Here is a 19,212-nt window from a genome sequence, read left to right as displayed (position 1 = left end):
TTGTCTACGCAACCCCGGTACCAAATGTAGAGACTCTTCGTGCTCGTATTGTGGACGGCTGTGATACAATACACCATTCTCCAGGGCTGCATCAGCGCTTCAGGGATTCAATGCTACGGAGGGTGGATGCATGTATCCTCGCTAACGGAGGACATTTTGAACATTTCCTGTAACAAAGTGTTTGAAGTCACGCTGGTACGTTCTGTTGCTGTGTGTTTCCATTCCATGATTAATGTGATTTGAAGAGAAGTAATAAAATGAGCTCTAACATGGAAAGTAAGCGTTTCTGGACACATGTCCACATAACATATTTTCTTTCTTTGTGTGTGAGGAATGTTTCCTGAAAGTTTGGCCGTACCTTCTTGTAACACCCTGTATGTTTTAAGCTAGGTCTTTTCTGTTCCTGTTATGACATCTAACGAAACAGCTGTATTGTTAGGGGGTAAAATCTTCACCTGGGCAATTCTTCGCACTTGTAACTAATACGTGTGACACTTCCGTGAATATCTTGTTAGGTTATCTAGCGCTGGCATAATATTCAGATATGGGTAAGACAACATCTATATGATTGAGCTTCGAAAAAAAGTGTATCTGACTGCTTAACGCCTTTTTGAAGGATCTTCTCCTAGCAGTCGAGCTCTAACGCGTTCGTAGGAGGCGCTGTGAATATCAGGCCAAGTGGTGATTATTTATCGAATGTCTGGAGCCACGAGTGTCACCCAGATTATAGCTTTGGTCCTGGTCAAGTCAAACTGTCTCTCACGTCGATCTTTGATAGTCGATGAGCACGTTGTTCGCGCTCTCCTCATCTTGTTCATCATCTAAAGTGGGTCTAAGATTATCTGCGTGCGTATTTCCTGTGACCTTCACCCCATAGAGACGGCCTGTAATCGTAGAAGTGGCGCTTCCATCGCCGTCACATAGAGAGAAGCCTACCAAAGGGATCCCTTGGTCTGTACCTATTGTGAAAAAATATCATTAATCTCGATTCGAATACGAACGAATCGCCCACATACCTCAATGACTCGACGAATTTCTACCATATCCCATTATATCCTTTATAATTTCAAGGTAATCAAAATCAACCTTTTTTTGGAAATCGAGAATTTCAATCTGCGAGGTAATTGGTCCATTGATTGGATTTTCCTGCGCTCACATTCAGGACTGTCCGGTAGCCCCTATTTGTTCATTAGTTGTTTAAACCTACTAAAACTCATCCTGACACCGTTCAAAGCTGTTTGCAGTTCCTCAGGCGGTTGAATCCATCTTCTGTGTATCTAAACCGTCGCCAAGCCCTCTAAATGTCACTCTGTGGAACATCCAAGAATACTGAGCTTCGGGCTGTGTCTGGCCTGCTTTCAGCCAGCCAGTTATTCTAACCTTCAAGATAAGTTTTCTGTAATCCCGTAATAATTTGTTGGCGAATATGTTGTAGGTAACGAAGTGAGGAAAAGGCGAAGAGATGGTCCACCATTTAGGCCCATTTTCGTGTGTCTGGAGTAGCCCACATGATCTACACAATGCTGGTGCAATGCGTTTTTTTCGTCAATCGTAAACACTTTTACACCGGGAAACAAAAATTACTATAGTTAGAACAACAATCAGTCTTAAAACATGATTAATCTGGAACGTTCCACTCAATGTATTTTTTATACCTGTAAATACAATATATGCACGGAGGGAACTTGATTTCAGATTTAACAAGAACCACAAATACGAATACGATATGGTGTGGATTTCGCAATACAAATTTAATGATGAGGTATATGTTGTACAGGTGACGATGTACCACTATGACCTACCGCAAGCACTGCAGTACATCGGTGGATGGCCAAACCCACTCCTCGCCGACTATTTCGTGGAGTACGCCAGAGTGCTGTTTGAAAACTTCGGAGACAGAGTGAGTACCGACTGTTATACTGTTTCCTGCGCGGGTTTCTGCCTGCTGAAATACATCTGACAGCCGTGGTTCTTCAGGTGAAGTGGTGGATCACGTTCAACGCGCCGGACATCTTCACCGGTGGCTACGCCACCTCTGGTGGTATGGCGCCCTCGCAGAACGCGTCTGGCATCGGCGACTACATGGCCTCACACACTGTGATCAGAGCACATGGACTCGCGTATCGCCTCTACGACGAACAGTACAGGGCCACGCAGAATGGTGTGTTAAACGTTCCTTGTATTGAGTTTCCTGTTGGTCACTATTATTATTATTATTATTATTATTATTATCATTATTAATCATTTAAACATTGTATGTAAAGAACCTAACCATTTTCCTCACAAATACGCAGTATACCACAGAGAATCGAGAAAGTGTTTCTTCCATATTCATGAATCGCATCTCGTGGTCGTGCCGTAGCGTTCTCGCTTCCCACGCCCGGGTTCCCGGGTTCGATTCCCGGCGGGGTCAGGGATTTTCTCTGCCTCGTGATGGCTGGGTGTTGTGTGCTGTCCTTAGGTAGGTTAGGTTTAAGTAGTTCTAAGTTCTAGGGGACTTATGACCACAGCAGTTGAGTCCCATAGTGCTCAGGGCCATTTGAACCATTTGAACCATGAATTCATAAAAAAGTTTACGTTTCGGCTAAACCGCCCACTTACCTCAACTCTTATGGAGTCATATGTATTCGGATGCCATTACATTCACAACACTCTGTACACTTCACTCACACAGTCATTATTCTTGTTCGACAGATATTTAGGTACGCTACCGCATAGAAAAAAATCCAAACGGAAATTTTCTTTGCAGGAGTCATTAGAAAGTCATAATAAACACATTGCACAAATACCTAACAAAAACGAAGGTGTTTCGCTCTGAATAATTCATTTTTCTTCGATCCTATGCAAAATACCTTAAGGGCAAGCTGAACCACAAGGTTTCCTGGATGCACCTCCGCTCAAAATATTGGCGCCCACTACATCTTATTGTAACTAAAAGGAAAGATCTGCGCTACTTTCTTCATTCACGTTCTTTTATTAGTGGAGACTGTGATTGGATCATGCACTAGTAGCGACAGAAGTGCGCTTCGTGACTAAAAAGTTGCACTCTGCCAGAACACCTTGCAAAACAAAAATTAATGATTTCCAAAACAAGAAACGTTGCTGCAGTACAAGAAATTAGTGACGAGATCCCTGGGACCCAGCCGCTCCTATTTCTGAAGTTTGGCAGAGGATAAAATCGCTTATTACCATTACGGCTGGAAACGTGTTCAGTAATCTGGAAGCAAAATCCCAGGATTGGTTTATCGGGAACGTAGATGTCTTGAAACCTCTCCTTGACGCTAAGGATCAGGCCACTGTCATCTGGCATAAAAACCCATGCAGTTCTACACGCAGGGAGCTATGCAAATTAAAGACAGCTGCTCAACGCTCTGTCGGCAACGGTATCAATTCCTATTGGGAGCAACTTTGCACTGGCATACATGAGTGTTTCGATGTTGGCGACTTCGGTGGTGTGTACCCAAGCATCAAACGGGCCATTGAATCCATTCCAAAGAATAGCGTATCACTCAAGGAAATGGATGGAAAAGTAATCACAGATCGGAACCTTCAATTGCACCGTTGGGTAGAGAATTAGTGCAGCCTCTACTCACGTCTCATCAACATTATTCCAAAGCAAATGGATGAAATTCCTCAGCTGACACCTTACCATGACTTGGATGCTACACCTTCTATGGAGGAGCTTCAAAGAGAAACTGCACAGCTCAAATGTGGGAAGTTCCCTGGGAAAGACATCTCTACAGAAATTGTAAAACTGAAGGAAGTTTTTCCGCTACTTTTCAACCTCTTAATGAAATGTTGGGCTTAGGGTAGTGTACCGCAAAATATGCGAGATGCCAATCTTGTTACTTTATACAAAGGTAAAGGTGATCGCGGCGATTGCTACTGTCACTGTGGAATATCACTTCTGAGTATACCTGGAAATACGTTTGCCCATGTGGTGATGGGCAGACTTCAGAAGCTTGCCGAAAGTATATACCCTGAGGACCAATGTGGGCTTCGTCCCCAACGATCTGCAATTGACATCATCTTCACACTCCGCCAAATTCAGAAAAAGCGCCGCGAGCAGAAAACCTTTGTGTTCATTGACTTTGTCGACCTAAACATAGCTTTCGACACAGTCAGCAGAGAAAGAATGTATGCAGTACTTTTGAAGACAGGGTGTCCTTCAAAGCTCTTAAAGATGATCAAGGCTTTTCACGAAGGTATGGAAGGTGCTGTGGTCTTCGATGGAATCACATCTGACACGTTTGCTGTGAGAAGAGGGCTTCGTCAAGGCTGCGTATTCCCTCCCACTCTGTTAAATATTTTTTTCTCAGCACCCCTCGAAGTTGCTTTTGGTAAAACTAAATATGGCACTGTGGCATTCACCTGTATACTAGAGGTTATGGGAAGCTCTACAACATTTCTCTACTCAGATCCAAGCGCTTCTGGGAAGACTTGCTTGTAAATAGCCTCTTATTTGCTGACGATGCTGCATTTGTAGCACATACTCAATACGATCTGCAACAGCTCCATGTATATAAACGTAAAGAAGACTGTTGTCATGGGCAAGCATACACAGATCCGCCTGCCATCTAACTGGATGGCTCCTTGTTGAAGGTAGTCGATAAATTCTGCTATTTTGTCCAATAATGACGGAAGATGTCTCTCTCGATGACGAGGTAAATGAAAGGAAAGGCTGCCGGTACTTTCGGTACGTTTCGCACACGAGCATGGGACAACAAAAACATTGTCGACAACAATGCTTGTGTATCAATCATGTGTGCTGCGTACTCTCCTGTATGGAGCTGAGACTTGGACGTCGTATGCCAAACAGGAACGAAAGCTCTGCAAAACAACAGAGTATCACTGCTACGCTCAAACAACGTCGCCTGCGGTGGTTAGACATCTGCATCGTATGGACCACCCCCGTCTGCCCTGGCGCACATTACTCAGTGAAATAACAGGGGCAAATAGACCTTCCCTACGCCTTAGAGATTGCGTCAAGCGCAAAACGATCGTGCAGACATGCTTATGACTAACCCTCCCGCTGGAGCGACTCATATTTGCCTCGCTTGTGGGCGCCAAGTCGGCTCACGTCTCGGACCCATTTCATTTGCTCTTCTTGTGATATTAGTGGCACTTGCGATTATGCTTCAGTAGATGATCATGGAGTTCGTTGCTATGACGAGGAAACAATGCACACCATACCCCAATGCTACTAAATAATGCCTAACGTTCTTTGTGCTACATGAAAGTAGTGTATTTTATTAATTTTCCGAATCAAAATCTGTTACAGGCAGCGTAGGAATCACGTTGACTGTTTCGGGAAGAGAACCTGCTTCAAATTCGACAGAAGATTTGGAAGCTGTAGAGAGAAGGCTTCAGTTCGATGTAAGTACCGTAACTGCCACACGTATTCATCTGCTTTTCTTTATTATTAACTTGAAAGTATGTTTCGTCCTTTTCCAGTGATTGATCGTATTGCTGCTTATTGTCACAAGCTACCTTAATCGTGAACAGTTCATGTCATTCAGTTTCTGTGATGTAGGAGTGATTACTGTGACTAGTGGTACGGTTTCGGGCTCGTGGTCTCTCATCGGACGAAGTATTAATCCATGCTTCCAGTATACATGAATTATTTGTGAAAAACTGAGCTATGCATCCTTCAAAGTACTTCTAGTCGTTAACGATCAGAGTCTACAGTTGTGCAAAGATTTTATCTACTGGTTACTTTTAGTGGATTACATAGTTTTAACTTTGAGCCTAGAAACATATGAGTGGATCGTATTAATGTGCTGATGAGCACTACGTGAAAGAACGTCTGTAATGCACACAGACGACTGCTTATTATTGATAAATGAGCCTGCTCAGTAATGTTTCTTACGCGAATTTCGAGAGATATCGCTCTCATTATTTGTTGCGTACAAGGCTAAATGGAGTACTAACATGCCGCACTACATTCGGAGGAGGTTTCAGTATACATGTGAATTGTGGGCTATCATTTGCTAGAAAAAATTTTACTGGATTATTCAGTAATGGCGTCGAATTATATTTTTATCTTTATTGGTCCGCTTTTTTTAAACAATACTTCAATTTGTGAGTGAATGGATACTACCTCGCATAACAAAAAGGAAAGGGACTGCGAAATGTCAATAACAGTAAAGACATGTCTCGTGAGCATCCAAGAATTTAGCAATGAAGTGCCATGAAACAAAAAATTCTTGGTGCTCATGCATCATTAAGATATTCCGATTCTTTAATTTTTTTCTACATCTAGAACTATATACACACCGCAAGGCACTATACGGTGCATGGTAGAGGATGCCTTGCACCAATATTAGTGCCTCTCATTCCTGTTCCACTTGCAAATGGTGCGAGAGAAAAACCGCCATGTGTATGCTTCTGTACGAGCCCTGATTTGTCCTATATTGTCTTCATGGTGCTTACGCAAGATGTCGGAGGCAGTAAAATCGACACACTGTCTGTTGCAAATGCCGGTTCTCTAAATTTCCTGAATAGATTTTTGCGAAATGAACATCATCTCCCCTCCAGGTATTCCCATCGAGGTAACGGAGCATTTATGTAATACGTGTTGACCGAAGCAAACGGTTACAAACCTGGTAACACGGTCTCCGTGTCTTCCTTAAATCACTCTTGGTGGGGATCCCAAACACTCTAGCAGTACTCAAGAATGAGTCGCACTAGTGGTTTGTACGTGGTCTCCTTTATGGATGAATTACACTTCCCTGAATTCTCCCAATACACCGAAGGCGACCACCTGCCACCTCTACAATTGAGTGTTCATTACCTTTCATGTCACTTTGCAGCACTACACCCCAGATAATAAACAAATGTAACTGTATTAAGTGGTACATCGCTAATATTGTACACAATCACTACAGGTATGTTTACCCTACTTATCTTCATTTCCCCAGCATTAGAGCAAACTGCAGTGACTCAGAGTTGAGACACTTTCCCATACACTACGGTGTCATTAGCAAACAGTTGCAGGTTACTCTCAACTTATCCCTGATTTCGTTAATGTATTTAGAGGACGAGACGGTCCTGTCACATTTCCCATAGGGCACTCCTGGCAATTCCTTTGTCTCTGATCAACACTCATCGTCCAGGTTAACACACTGGGGTATATTACTTAAAAGGTCTTGGAGCCACTCACTTATCTAGGAGCCGATTCCATACACTCGGACCTTCGTTTAACAGTCGACAATATGGCACTGTGTCTATGTCTGAAATCTCTAGATACATTTAAAATCCAGTTTGCTTACTTTTTGATTATACATTCACCTGATTTACTCTGTGTCAAGATGTTGCCACGAGCATCAATAAATTGGCTACAAGGAAAGGATACTGATTACTTTTATCTGTTGTTGATCAGGTTGGACTCTACGCACACCCCATCTTCAACCAAGATGGGGATTACCCGACCATCTTGCGTCAGAGGGTAGACGCCAACAGTGCAGCTGAGGGACGGCCCCGCTCACGGTTGCCAACATTCACTCAGGAAGAGCTTGCATACCTCAGAGGTGAGCTCCAGATTTATCAAAGCAGCGTACATTGCACGATATCTCCAACAAAATGCCATATTTAACAAGATTAACATAATCTTTTAATTGTACATTTTGCCTTCTTCTTCAAGTTCTTATTCCTTCCTTCTTCTTCATATGCTTCAACAGCAGTGCCACAAGCAGTAGCTGCTATCCTTCCCACAACATGCACACTTCTCCTGCACATAGTCTATATTTACATGCTAAATTCGAAGACCCACCTTTTGCATTCCTTATTCATGAGACTTGTACTTCGTTTTAGTTCCTTAAAATGTCAGTCACCGACCAGATTAGGGTATGGTCTCTAGTTTTCTGTGCTCTAAAGATCCAAGTACTGACTAAAATAGTCCTAAAGAAAGGCTTAAATGTAAAATATATTTCGTTTTCCTAATTTGTAAGTCACATTGCAATGTGTCACTACTGGCACGACCAGAGACATAGTTCAGGTAATGCTATGCGTCTGCCTATAAATGTTTCATGTTGTACCAAACGTATCTTGAATGCCGTGAATGTTATTTGCCCTATCTGCACTGCTGTCGTACCTTATATCCTCCCTGTCTCTATATTTGTGGTTTCTAACTGTACTTGCCCATCTCAGTCCAGGGGTCATGGAGACTCACGTCCTCATCCAGATGGTAGATGTTCCATGGGTTTCCTAAATCGCTTGAGGTGAAGATACACATTTCTTTGGAAAAGACAAGATCTTTTTCCATCCCTATTCCCTTGCCCCCTTCCTAATGAACTAATTATTGATGGTATGTTAAATATTAATCTGTGTTCCTAGGTGTGAAACATACCAATGTAAGAAAATTCACTCCCCAACCTAGAATTTGGTTGGAAAATATATAAAAATGGGGTAATTGCAAATAGTTCCCGATTACGTGCCTTGCATATTATCACATGGTAACTTTCAAACTATTTCATTGTCTCATCGTTATGTGATTTACGAGCAGTATATACCTCTATCAGTCCAAAACGTTTCGACACTGGATTAATTAAATAGATAAAAGTTAAGATGGTAGATTTTATACTTCATGTCTTCTACATAGTTTCACTTGGTTACAGCGCAAATAAAGTCCATACAGCAATGTGAAACTAACAGCAAAGCCCTTCTTTAGGATGTTTTCCAATTCGAAGGTCACACTGGCTGGAATGCCGGTTATGTCGTCAGAGCGTTGACGGTTCGTGAGACGTTTCCCACTTTGTCGTTTTGTGGTAGATTCGTATTTATAACACCAACTCACATCACCTGTGATGCCCTTTTTTTCAGAAAAGCACTTTCCGGTTTCTGCCTTTCAACAATGTAGCGGCAGGGGTCAAGGAATCGTTGCTCTTGTTTAGGAGTCAAGGTGTGTGGGACAGATTTCACACACACTTTTCTAAAGTTGCTCTGTTATGATTCTTAAGTCAGCAACACTGATACACAATCGCTGTATGTCCACTACTTAACGCTGCCTGTTCAAAACCGACTAGTGGACTGCTTAACGTTGTTAGTTCAAGCAGCCTCTATTACGCTGATTTTTCTTGTGCGCCAAGATTAAAATCAGTCTTGGAACTATTGGGACGGACGATGTAGGTGGCCACAAGAAAATGTTATACGGGTTCGTGAAAGTCGGATGTGAATTGATAAGACCAGTTGAGTCGCAGTAGTTATATACTGGTTGGCCCAGGTACGCTCACTGCCCAACGCGAGATCCCCAATAGCTCCTGCTGAGTTGCGGATACGTGATATGCTAAGGAAAAGAAAAGGCGGTAGAGTCGAATGAGGAATAACTACAGTGGTCTACAAAAACCTCTGTCGAAAGCAACAGTGATAAAGGGCAGAATGTTATGGCCTGGTGCCTAGAAACTAGGATCTCGTAAACAACGAAGCTCGTGGCAGTTTGCGAGCTACTGGCGTAGGAAACTGTGGAAAGTGGTTCAAGTATCGTGAAACGACTAATAGGCGAGAAAGTGTTGGACGCCCCTGCCCCGTCACAGAATGTGTAAAGCAGAACATATGGTGGGCTGTGGTAACTTTAGTGGCAGAGTACATTGTTGTTGCTGGCAGCAGCGCTTCGGAATACACGCTTCAGAATGCATTGTCCAATCCGGGGTTCCACAGGAGACGACCATTACGTGTTCCCGTTTTGACCCGTCGACATTGCCAGTTGCGATTGCATTGAGCGAGGGCTCATCTAGACTGGACCGTGGATAAATAGGAATGTGTCCCTTGGCCGGAAGAATCAAGTTGATCGTTACACAAGGTCGATGGTCGTGTCTGGATATGTCATTGTCCAGTTGCAAAGCTATTCGAAACGTGAACTGCGCTACAGATGCAGGCTGACGGGGGTAGTATTATACTATGGAGGACATTTACCGGGGCTTCCATGGGACATGTGATAGTAATCGAAGCCACAATGGCAGCAGTGTACTACGTGAACGTTATTACAAATGACACGCATCCTTTCATGCCTGATGCTTTCCGTGAAAGTGACGACGTCTTCCAACACGATAAATGTCTCTATCATTACGACGTAATCGTGCTACAGTGGTTGGAAGAGCATAATAGAGAACTTGCGTTTATGCCTTGACCACCAACCCAACTGAAATGAACCCAATATGAAAAATACTATTGGTCCATAACTTGTAGGAAATGCGTATCTTACGCATCGACAGCCGTGCTACGTGGCTACCAAATTACCTAGGACAAGTGGAATCCATTCCATGCAGAATCGCTGCTCCATTGATTTCTAAAATTGGACCAAACACTATTAAGTAGATTTTTTTATTTTTTTCTACCCGCCTCCCGGTTGAACGCGTGGTACCGGATATCTGACACATTCGTTGGACCATGGTCGCCTCTAGCCTCCTTATGACCATCATTACGTATCCCACGAACCACACACTTGTCAGTGATTTCGACACTACTTATCCAGATTCCATTCCAGCCTTTCTCTTGCTTATAGTCTTCATTCAACATGGGTCTGCGCGATTTTGTATTGTTTTCCTTAATGGACGTCTGATCGTGTACAGACAATTGCGTGTTTGTGAAACGACACAGCGGAAGGATAGAGTGCACCTCGGAGTACCTATGTTCCGGCAGCGGCCATGAACTGGTACTGTCAACAAAGAGGTATATAATTAAGTTCATTGTTTTTCGTATCATTACACCGGAGAAGCTGAAGGTACAAAAGGCGTCGCAGTGGTGTTCGCCAACTAGATGGTCAGCTTCCCGCACAGACCATTCTTCCTGCCGCTGGTGACGATGCGCCGAGAGTATATCCTTGAAATGACCCTGTGAGGTCTACTGATAGATTGAACAGCGTATCCAATCTTCTTCAAATGGGTTTTTCACAAAACCTGGCGGAATTTTGGTATAAAAGGCGAATTACGAAAGATAATTCGAAAGAAGACACAGTTACGAAGTTTACCAGCTATTGAATGGTCGCCTTATTTTTAGAGAAATACACAGATTTCAGTCAAGCTTTGAAGAGAAACACGTTTGAAAATGACGATATTTCGTAATAAAATTCTGTACAGTGCTCCAGTCGAAAGCTATTTGCACTATTGTAATGATTTTGAGACATGATTTCATTGCCTCGCAGTTCAAATCAGTGCAGGTATGTTTACAATGCATTATTATAAATATATTTAGAGCCTACCAAAAGAAATTAAACTGTCGGAAAATACTATAAAAATTAAAATACGAAATATCTTTACATGTAAAAGATTCTTCCTAATAGTTGTCCTTTGACATATCTTTGAACAACAGTCAGAATTATTACATGTTACTATACGTTACTTTAAAATTATGTACATATGCAGACTGAAGTGTCAAATGAAAATTTTTGTCAAGGTCAGGATTCGAACTTGGTTATCCAGCTTACGACGCAATTACGCTAACCATTACGTCACTCTGGCACAGTGTCTTAGCATAACTGTATGGAGTACCCTACCTCTCCACCTCCTCAGTCGGAATTCCCATTCACACCTCAGCCCATTTGGCAATCCCCTATACTCGAACAGCAACCCATCCTTGGTATAAATTTTCATTCCCCGTTTAAGTCTGCATATATACATCACAGACGTTTAAGAGTTGGAAAGGTCTCTGGAGCCATAAAGTTTCATTTGATTAAAGCAGATAAGCCTGGGTTTCAGACCGAGCGAGGTGGCGCAGTGGTTACACACTGGACTCGCATTCGGAAGGACGACGGATCAATCCCGCGTCCGGCCATCCTGATTTAGGTTTTCCGTGATTTCCCTAAATCGCTCCAGGCAAATGCCGGGATGGTTCCTTTCAAAGGGCACGGCCGACTTCCTTCCCCGTCCTTCCCTAATCCGATGAGACCGATGACCTCGCTGTCTGGTCTCCTTCCCCAAAAACAACCAACCAACCTGGGTTTCAGGCAGGCTCCCCTGTTTCGTTCAATGGTGAGGTACTATTGCAATACAGTTGGAGAGTTCGTGCTGTGCTGTTCAAGCTCAGGGGGAAACCAAGTGGGGTGAGGCGTGAATGGGAATTTGGACTGAGGAGTCCGTGCAGTTTCACAAAGCCACTGTGCCAGTGAGGCCCAGTGGTCAGTGCATCTGCCCAGTGAGCGGGAGACTTACGTTTGAATCCCGGCCTTGATAAAAATTTTCATTCGCCGCTTAAATCTGCATATATACATCTTAACGTCTGAACTTGAAAAGGTCTCTGGAACCATATACACTAAGGTGACAAAAGCTACGACATACCTCCCAATATCGTGTCGGACCTCCGTTTGCTCGGCGTAAAGCAGCAGCTCAACGTGTCATGGACTCAACAAGTCATTGGAAGTTCCCTGCATAAATATTGAGCCATGCTGCCTCTATAATATCCGTAATTGCGAAAGTGTTGCCGGTATATGATTTTGTGCACGAACTGACCTCACGATGATGTCCCATAAATGTTGAACGATACGGGTGGCGAAAACATTCGCTCGAATTGTCCAGAATGTTCATCGAATCAATCGCGAACAATTGTGGCCCTGTAATATGTCGCATTGTCATCCATAAAAATTCCATTGTTGTTTGGCAAAATAAGTCCATGAGTGGTTTGCTAATGGTAGCTAAGCAGCCGAACATAACCATTTCCATTCAATGATTGATTTGGTTGGACCAGAGGACCCAGACTATTCCGTGCAAAATCATCCCACACCACTGTGGAGCCACCAGCAGCATTGCACAGTATCTTGTTGACAACAGGGGTGCATGGCTTCGTGAGATATGCACAACACTCAAACCCTACCATCAACTCTTACCAACTGAAATCGGGACTTACCACACCAGGCCACCGTTTTCCAGTCGTCTATGATCCAACCGATATGATCACGAGTCCAGGAGAGGTGCTGCAGAGCATATCGTGCTGTTAGCAAAGACACTCGTGTCGATCGTCAGCCGCCATAGCCTATTAACGACAAATTTCGCCAACTATCCTAACGTATGCGTTCTTCGTACGTCCCACATTGGTTTCTGTGGTTGTTTCACGCAGCGTTGCTTATCTGTTAGCACTGACAACACTACGCAAACGCCTCTGCTCTCGGTCGGTATGCGAAGATCGTTGGCCACTGTGTTGACCGTGGTGAGAGGTAGTGCCTGATATTTGGTATTCTCCACACACTCTTGGCACTGTGGACCTCGGAATAATGAATTCCCTAAGGATTTCGGAAATGGAATGTCCCATGCGTTTAGCTCCAACCACCAGTCCACGTTAAAAGTCTGTTAATTCCTGCCGGGCTTCCGTAATCTCGTCGAAAACCCTTTCACATGAATCACCTGAGTAGAAAAAGTAGCGCCGCCACTACACTACCCTTTTATATATTGTGTACGGGACGATACTGCCACCTGTATATGTGCATACCAATACCCCGCGACTTTAGTCACGTCAGTGAAGTTTCATTTGACTTGTACCTATGTGTTTTTTGTGAGATTTCATTCCGCGGTTTTGAAACTATTTGTTATTTACAAGCATTAACTGCAATGCTTTACGATCTGTAATCATCCGTAGATTAATTCGTTATACTATTAGAGTAATTATTTGTTCCATAATGTATACATTTGACAGCAACAACACTCTGTTACAGGTTCGTCTGACTTTTTGGGAGTGAACCATTACTACACAACAGTCGTGACATCAGGTGAAGATGGGCCATATCCATCCAAGAGAAGGGACTCCAACGTCGTCAGTGTCAGTACTGAGGTACGTAAGCTGCGGACGTCTGACGCTATGTATTCAGCTACAAGTGCGACGATAAATAATTTAAAGTGGTATTTGGACCAGTTGAAGTATTTTATACGTGACAGCAATGATTTTATAGACGCTCTTGTCATCGATATGCATTGATGACATAAATCAGCTATGGTAGCTACAGTGCGCACGTTACTCATTTACTGATATAGCCAAATACGAAGGACCTTCAGCAAGTAAGTCAGACGTTGTTATGGCAGGCCAAGTAACTTTTATTGAATTCTGAATCACACTTAAAAGTGACGCTGATGCATGATGACACTGTTCCTCAAAACAGTTACAGATTTTGCGTAAACAGGGGTCGGAACGTCCTACCAACCATTCAGTTCCTCGACGATAGGAGAACCGCTGTGTGATCGTTAGAAATTATTTTTCCTCCCTAGGTCTTCTTTCAGCTTGCCGAAAAGATGGAAATCGTATGGTGCAAGGTCTGTACCCCCGACGAGCACCACCCACATCTGTGCGTCCTTGGTTTAATCATTGGCACCATTTCACGGTGGCTCGAGGCTACATTGCATTCTGGCTATATAACGCAAGAACATTGATAGACATCGACAGGTATCGAACCCGGTGCCACGCGTCAAAAGCAAGGACTGGGCCGGTATTTATTCATCTGCACAAACTTGATGGGTAGGTAACACAAACTTTGTTTAAAATTAATTCAGCCTTGACAGTTGAAGCTATTGATCTTTAACGACTTATATTTTAACTCCACTGGTAACAACCTAGCCAGATAAAATTTTACCCACACAGCCTGTAGAGCTATACAAAAACCAAACGAAGACGGAAATACAACAAAATCCAAAAATAAACGTCAGAAGGGCTGATTTTATAAAACAGCAAACAACAAGAAATAACGCCTGAAGGGCTGATTTAAAGAAATTGGCACTACCACAACCAATAATGTCTGAACATACGATATTTAAACAACAAGGTATTTGACTGAATAATTAACAAGAAGCATAAGGTTTAACAAAGGAATCACAGTAACAGATAGACTTCAAAATTTCCACAGATGATAATTACGATCGGCAATAAAATAACTGAATATTTCGTTCTCAAGTCTAAATTAGAGGAAGATGCTTCACATTTCGCTCATACATGACCTGGCCGGTACATTACAGTCGGCTCGCGAACCACCAGTTTGGAGTGGGAGTGTCCACAAGTCTACAACAGACTACAACATTCACTTACCGGCCGGTACTGATAATTAAATACAATAAGAGCAGAAATGGGAACCTAAACTGAATTTTGCTGGCCCCACGTTAATAAGCTGGCACCGCAAGGAAACATTTTGTTACTGAATACAGTTCGCGGCCCCAGCCGACAATTAAACAAACACACGTGAGATACCAACACGCCAGACAAACCGTACACAGCAAACACCCTCTCCGTGAACTTTTTAACGAAACAGTACATAAAATATCTTAATATAGGGAGGAGCAGATTGAGCCGACACAGAGATCAGATCAAGATGTACAGTCGGACAATTCAAGTTGCGTAACGACTAACTAGAACAGCTGGCGACAGCGGAAGAACGTTGAGGAGCTGGCACACACTTTCGTAGCAGTCTGCACAAGCAAATAATTATGCTCAACATTGCACCAGGCTGCTGATTTCAATGCTCATCTAGCAAGACCGGAATAGATAGCCTCTAACGAATCCCACCTGTACGTCTCACAGAAACGCCGAGGCCGTCAATCCATAATTCCTTACGGGTTGCAACTAGCACGTTGTATCGTGCCAACAGCCCGTACTGAAACCTCCACAAGCAGCGGCGTACGGCGTACTCGTTCCTCTCCAGCAAGGCCGGGAGTGTTTACTTCCTCACTACTTTCCGCTAAAAGCACACGACGTGCAGCCTACACGCTATCAAGTGCCAAGCCTATGAAGAACTCACTGCTTGACAGTTCGGATTGACAGCTGAGACGCGCCTCTCTACTCAACATCCCTCCTAAGACCCCGTGCGCTCACTAACCTCTCTGGCAAACATCATTAGCAGTAAATAGGAAAGAGAAACTAGCCGATAGCTGATGACAATCAGCGATCCGGCGCAGGCATCGTGGCGAATCTACGTGCAATTTTGACGTCTCCCCGATAAGAGTAGTCCGTCCCCTTAGCTGGCTGGTAACGTGCTTGCCTCTCATGCAAGCGGGCCCAGGTTTGATTCCCGACCGGGTGGGAGATTTCCTCCGCTCGTGGACTGGGTGTTATGTTGTCTTCATTATCATTCCATCAACACTACCGCCCAATGTAGCGTCGAATGAAATGAGACTTGTACTTGGGGCAGAACTTCCCCGAATAGGAGTCTCCTGGCCAACGATGTCATATGCTCATTTCCATTTTTTTCTAACAAGGATCTTACTGTCACGCGTACTTCAGCTTTGAAGTACATTTCTAGTTGTTGCACCATTTCAATCGGGCACTGAGATGATACTGTTATCCACACTGCAGCAAAGTTATCTGCAGGAAATCCGGAACGTGTACCTTGTATTGAAAATTCGCACCCTAATTTTGCGATGCTCTTAGCGTGATACGAACTGTGTAGCTTACCTTCCGAAGTTCGCAGGTACATTTCCATTGCAGTTCGTGTGTAGTACTCAAAATTCAAACTTGTTATGTAAGATAGTAAGTGTTCCAGTGTTAGTGGAGGACCTCATGTGCTGGAAGCTAGTTCTGGCTCAGTGTGTAATTGAGAACTAAATACACAAAAATTCCACTAATAGAATTCGAAATAAGTAGTTGTTCATGAACTTGTTCTGCAGGCAGACGAATGTCGGCGGAGTATGTCGTATGGATAAATTGCATTGTTGTGAAGAGAAAACGACATTATTCGCATCTTCTGACAACAGTGGTTCGTGTGTGTCATAAACGTGATTGTAGGCAAGAGAAAAAGAACGCTTGGTATGAGTGCACGTTCCGAATACAGAGTTACCAACTTCCTCCTTTCTTGGCGCCGATATATATTTTGCTGTATTGTCATTCATGTTGTGAATATTAACTACATTAATGGTGAGTTGTCTGTTGTAGAACGCTTATTGTACTGACATCTCGCGCACACTTCTCCAGCAGAAGTGTCTTTTCTGCACTAAACTGAAATTTTACTTCTTGTCTGTAGGCCAGGGGTATGTGGTAGACGTATTCTTTCTACATAAAACTATAGGTATTTCCTCTATAATCACTACAACATGAATAACTTATACAGTGTTCAAAAGTGCAACAAACTTTTTAGTTTATTACATACTACCCGGCCATAAACATACATCAGGGTTTCATTTGCTTTCTCTAACAACAGTTCCCGTATTTTACCAATAAATATGATGTTGCTGACATCAACAACGAGAAATTTCCGTGTGTGTCCTATACATTCTGGATAGCCATTCATATATGTGTTTAGAACAGAACTGGACCGAGTACACTACCCTGAAAGACACCTGTGTTTATCTCTTCCTTGGCTTGCAATGGTTTCACTAAAAACTTGTCATCAGGAGACATATGAGCTTTCTCTGCATTTTGCATTCAGCTTTCCAAGACGGCAAGGGAAAGAGGGATTTAACAGTGTATACTCTATAGTGTTTCCTAGATTTCTGAAACCAGTTTGTACCCATGTCCCACTTGTCGTGAGCATTCATTTCTGATGTTTTAATATAACTTTGTTTCCGTGCTCTTATACTCAGCCCTACGTTACATACTTATCTTCACTTTTTCCTGTTCCAGCAATTTCCTTGGGCATTTCGCAACGTACTGAACTGGATTGCCAATGAATATCCAGGATATCCTATCATTGTGACCGAAAACGGCTTGGGAAATGATGGTGGTCTCAATGACACTGATAGAATGGATTACTTGACGGTGAGTTCCGATCATTGCCTTCAGATATTGACAACATTAGAAGCTTAACTCCGTAAAATCAAATCTTTAAATATTTTACACATTGGTTGCAGTCTTACTTGACGGCGCTTCTGCAAGCTGTCAACACTGATGGCGTTCCAGTGATTGGCTACAATGTCTGGAGTCTCATGGACAATCTAGAATGGAGCAGTGGTTTCACGTGAGTTCTTGTGTATTTTCTTGCTCCATTTTGAGACAGAAACATTAAAGCGATTTATGCATCATGAGAATCTCTTCAGAGGCTATAGGAAATGAAGAAGTGAGCATTGACATAGTTGTAACCATGACCGAAATTATTATTTCAGTTCTTACAGAGGTGTTCGAATTCAATCTTGTTAACCACATATATACTTTTGAATGGAAACGATATTTAATTCAGCCTACACTGAATAATAATGGCAGGGGTAAAATACAGGGAGCGAAAGGCTATTTACAATTTGTACAGAAACCAGATGGCAGTTATAAGAGTCGAGGGGCATGAATGGGAAGCAGTGGTTGGGAAGGGAGTCAGACAGGGTTGTAGCCTCTCCCTGATGCTATTCAATCTGTATATTGAGCAAGCAGTAAAGGAAACAAAAGAAAAATTCGGAGTAGGAAATAAAATCCATGGAGAAGAAATAAAAACTTTGAGGTTCGTCGATGACATTGTAATTCTGTCAGAGACAGCAAAGGACGTGGAAGAGCAGTTGAACGGAATGGACAGTGTCTTGCAAGGAGGATATAAGATGAACATCAACAAAAGCAAATCGAGGATAATGGAATGTAGTCGAATTAATTCGGGTGATGCTGAGGGAATTAGATTAGGAAATGAGACACTTAAAGTAGTAAAGGAGTTTTGCTATTTGGGGAGCAAAACAACTGATGATGGTCGAAGTAGAGAGGGTATAAAATGTAGACTGGCAATGGCAAGGAAAGCGTTTCTGAAGAAGAGAAATTTGTTAACATCGATAATAGATTTGAGTGTCAGGAAGTCGTTTCTGAAAGTATTCGTATGGAGTGTAGCCATGTATGGAAGTGAAACATGGACGATAAATAGTTTAGACAAGAAGAGAATAGAAGCTTTCGAAATGTGGTGCTGCAGAAGAATGCTTAAGATTAGATGGGTAGATCATATAACTAATGAGGAGGTGTTGAACAGAATTGGGGAGAAGAGGAGTTTGTGGCACAACTTGACTAGAAGAAGGGATCGGTTGGTAGGACATGTTCTGAGGCATCACGGGATCACCAATTTAGTACTGGAGGGCAGCGTGGAGGGTAAAAATCGTAGAGGGAGACCAAGAAATGAATACACTAAGCAGATTCAGAAGGATGTAGGCTGCAGTAGGTACTGGAAGATGAAGAAGCTTGCACAGAATAGAGTAGCATGGAGTGCTGCATCAAAGCAGTCTCAGGACTGAAGACCACAACAACAACAATAGGGTATTTTGAACATTGTCTAACACTTCGTACCTTGTTCAGGAACGCATACTGGATTATCTTAATATTTATCGATGCGAAAACATGTAAGTGAGACTTCCAGAA

At 42.9% G+C, this 19,212-nt stretch overlaps 1 protein-coding gene across 1 annotated transcript in view; it reads left to right on the top strand.

Annotated features, from left to right (window-relative positions):
- Positions 1 to 19,212, top strand: part of LOC126095184 (myrosinase 1-like) — a 43,466-nt gene that overhangs the window by 20,455 nt on the left and 3,799 nt on the right. Inside the window, exons 4-10 of the mRNA XM_049909917.1 lie at positions 1,778 to 1,900; positions 1,978 to 2,161; positions 5,282 to 5,376; positions 7,382 to 7,529; positions 13,637 to 13,752; positions 17,518 to 17,652; positions 17,745 to 17,851. Coding sequence (XP_049765874.1) covers positions 1,778 to 1,900; positions 1,978 to 2,161; positions 5,282 to 5,376; positions 7,382 to 7,529; positions 13,637 to 13,752; positions 17,518 to 17,652; positions 17,745 to 17,851 — 908 coding nt within the window. The remainder of the gene's footprint in view (positions 1 to 1,777; positions 1,901 to 1,977; positions 2,162 to 5,281; positions 5,377 to 7,381; positions 7,530 to 13,636; positions 13,753 to 17,517; positions 17,653 to 17,744; positions 17,852 to 19,212) is intronic.

The sequence above is a fragment of the Schistocerca cancellata genome, chromosome 8 (assembly GCF_023864275.1).
Source record: "Schistocerca cancellata isolate TAMUIC-IGC-003103 chromosome 8, iqSchCanc2.1, whole genome shotgun sequence".
In the NCBI taxonomy this organism is placed as follows: domain Eukaryota; kingdom Metazoa; phylum Arthropoda; class Insecta; order Orthoptera; family Acrididae; genus Schistocerca; species Schistocerca cancellata.
The sequence above is the reverse complement of the archived record's forward strand: the minus strand, read 5'-3'. Positions and strand labels throughout refer to the sequence as shown.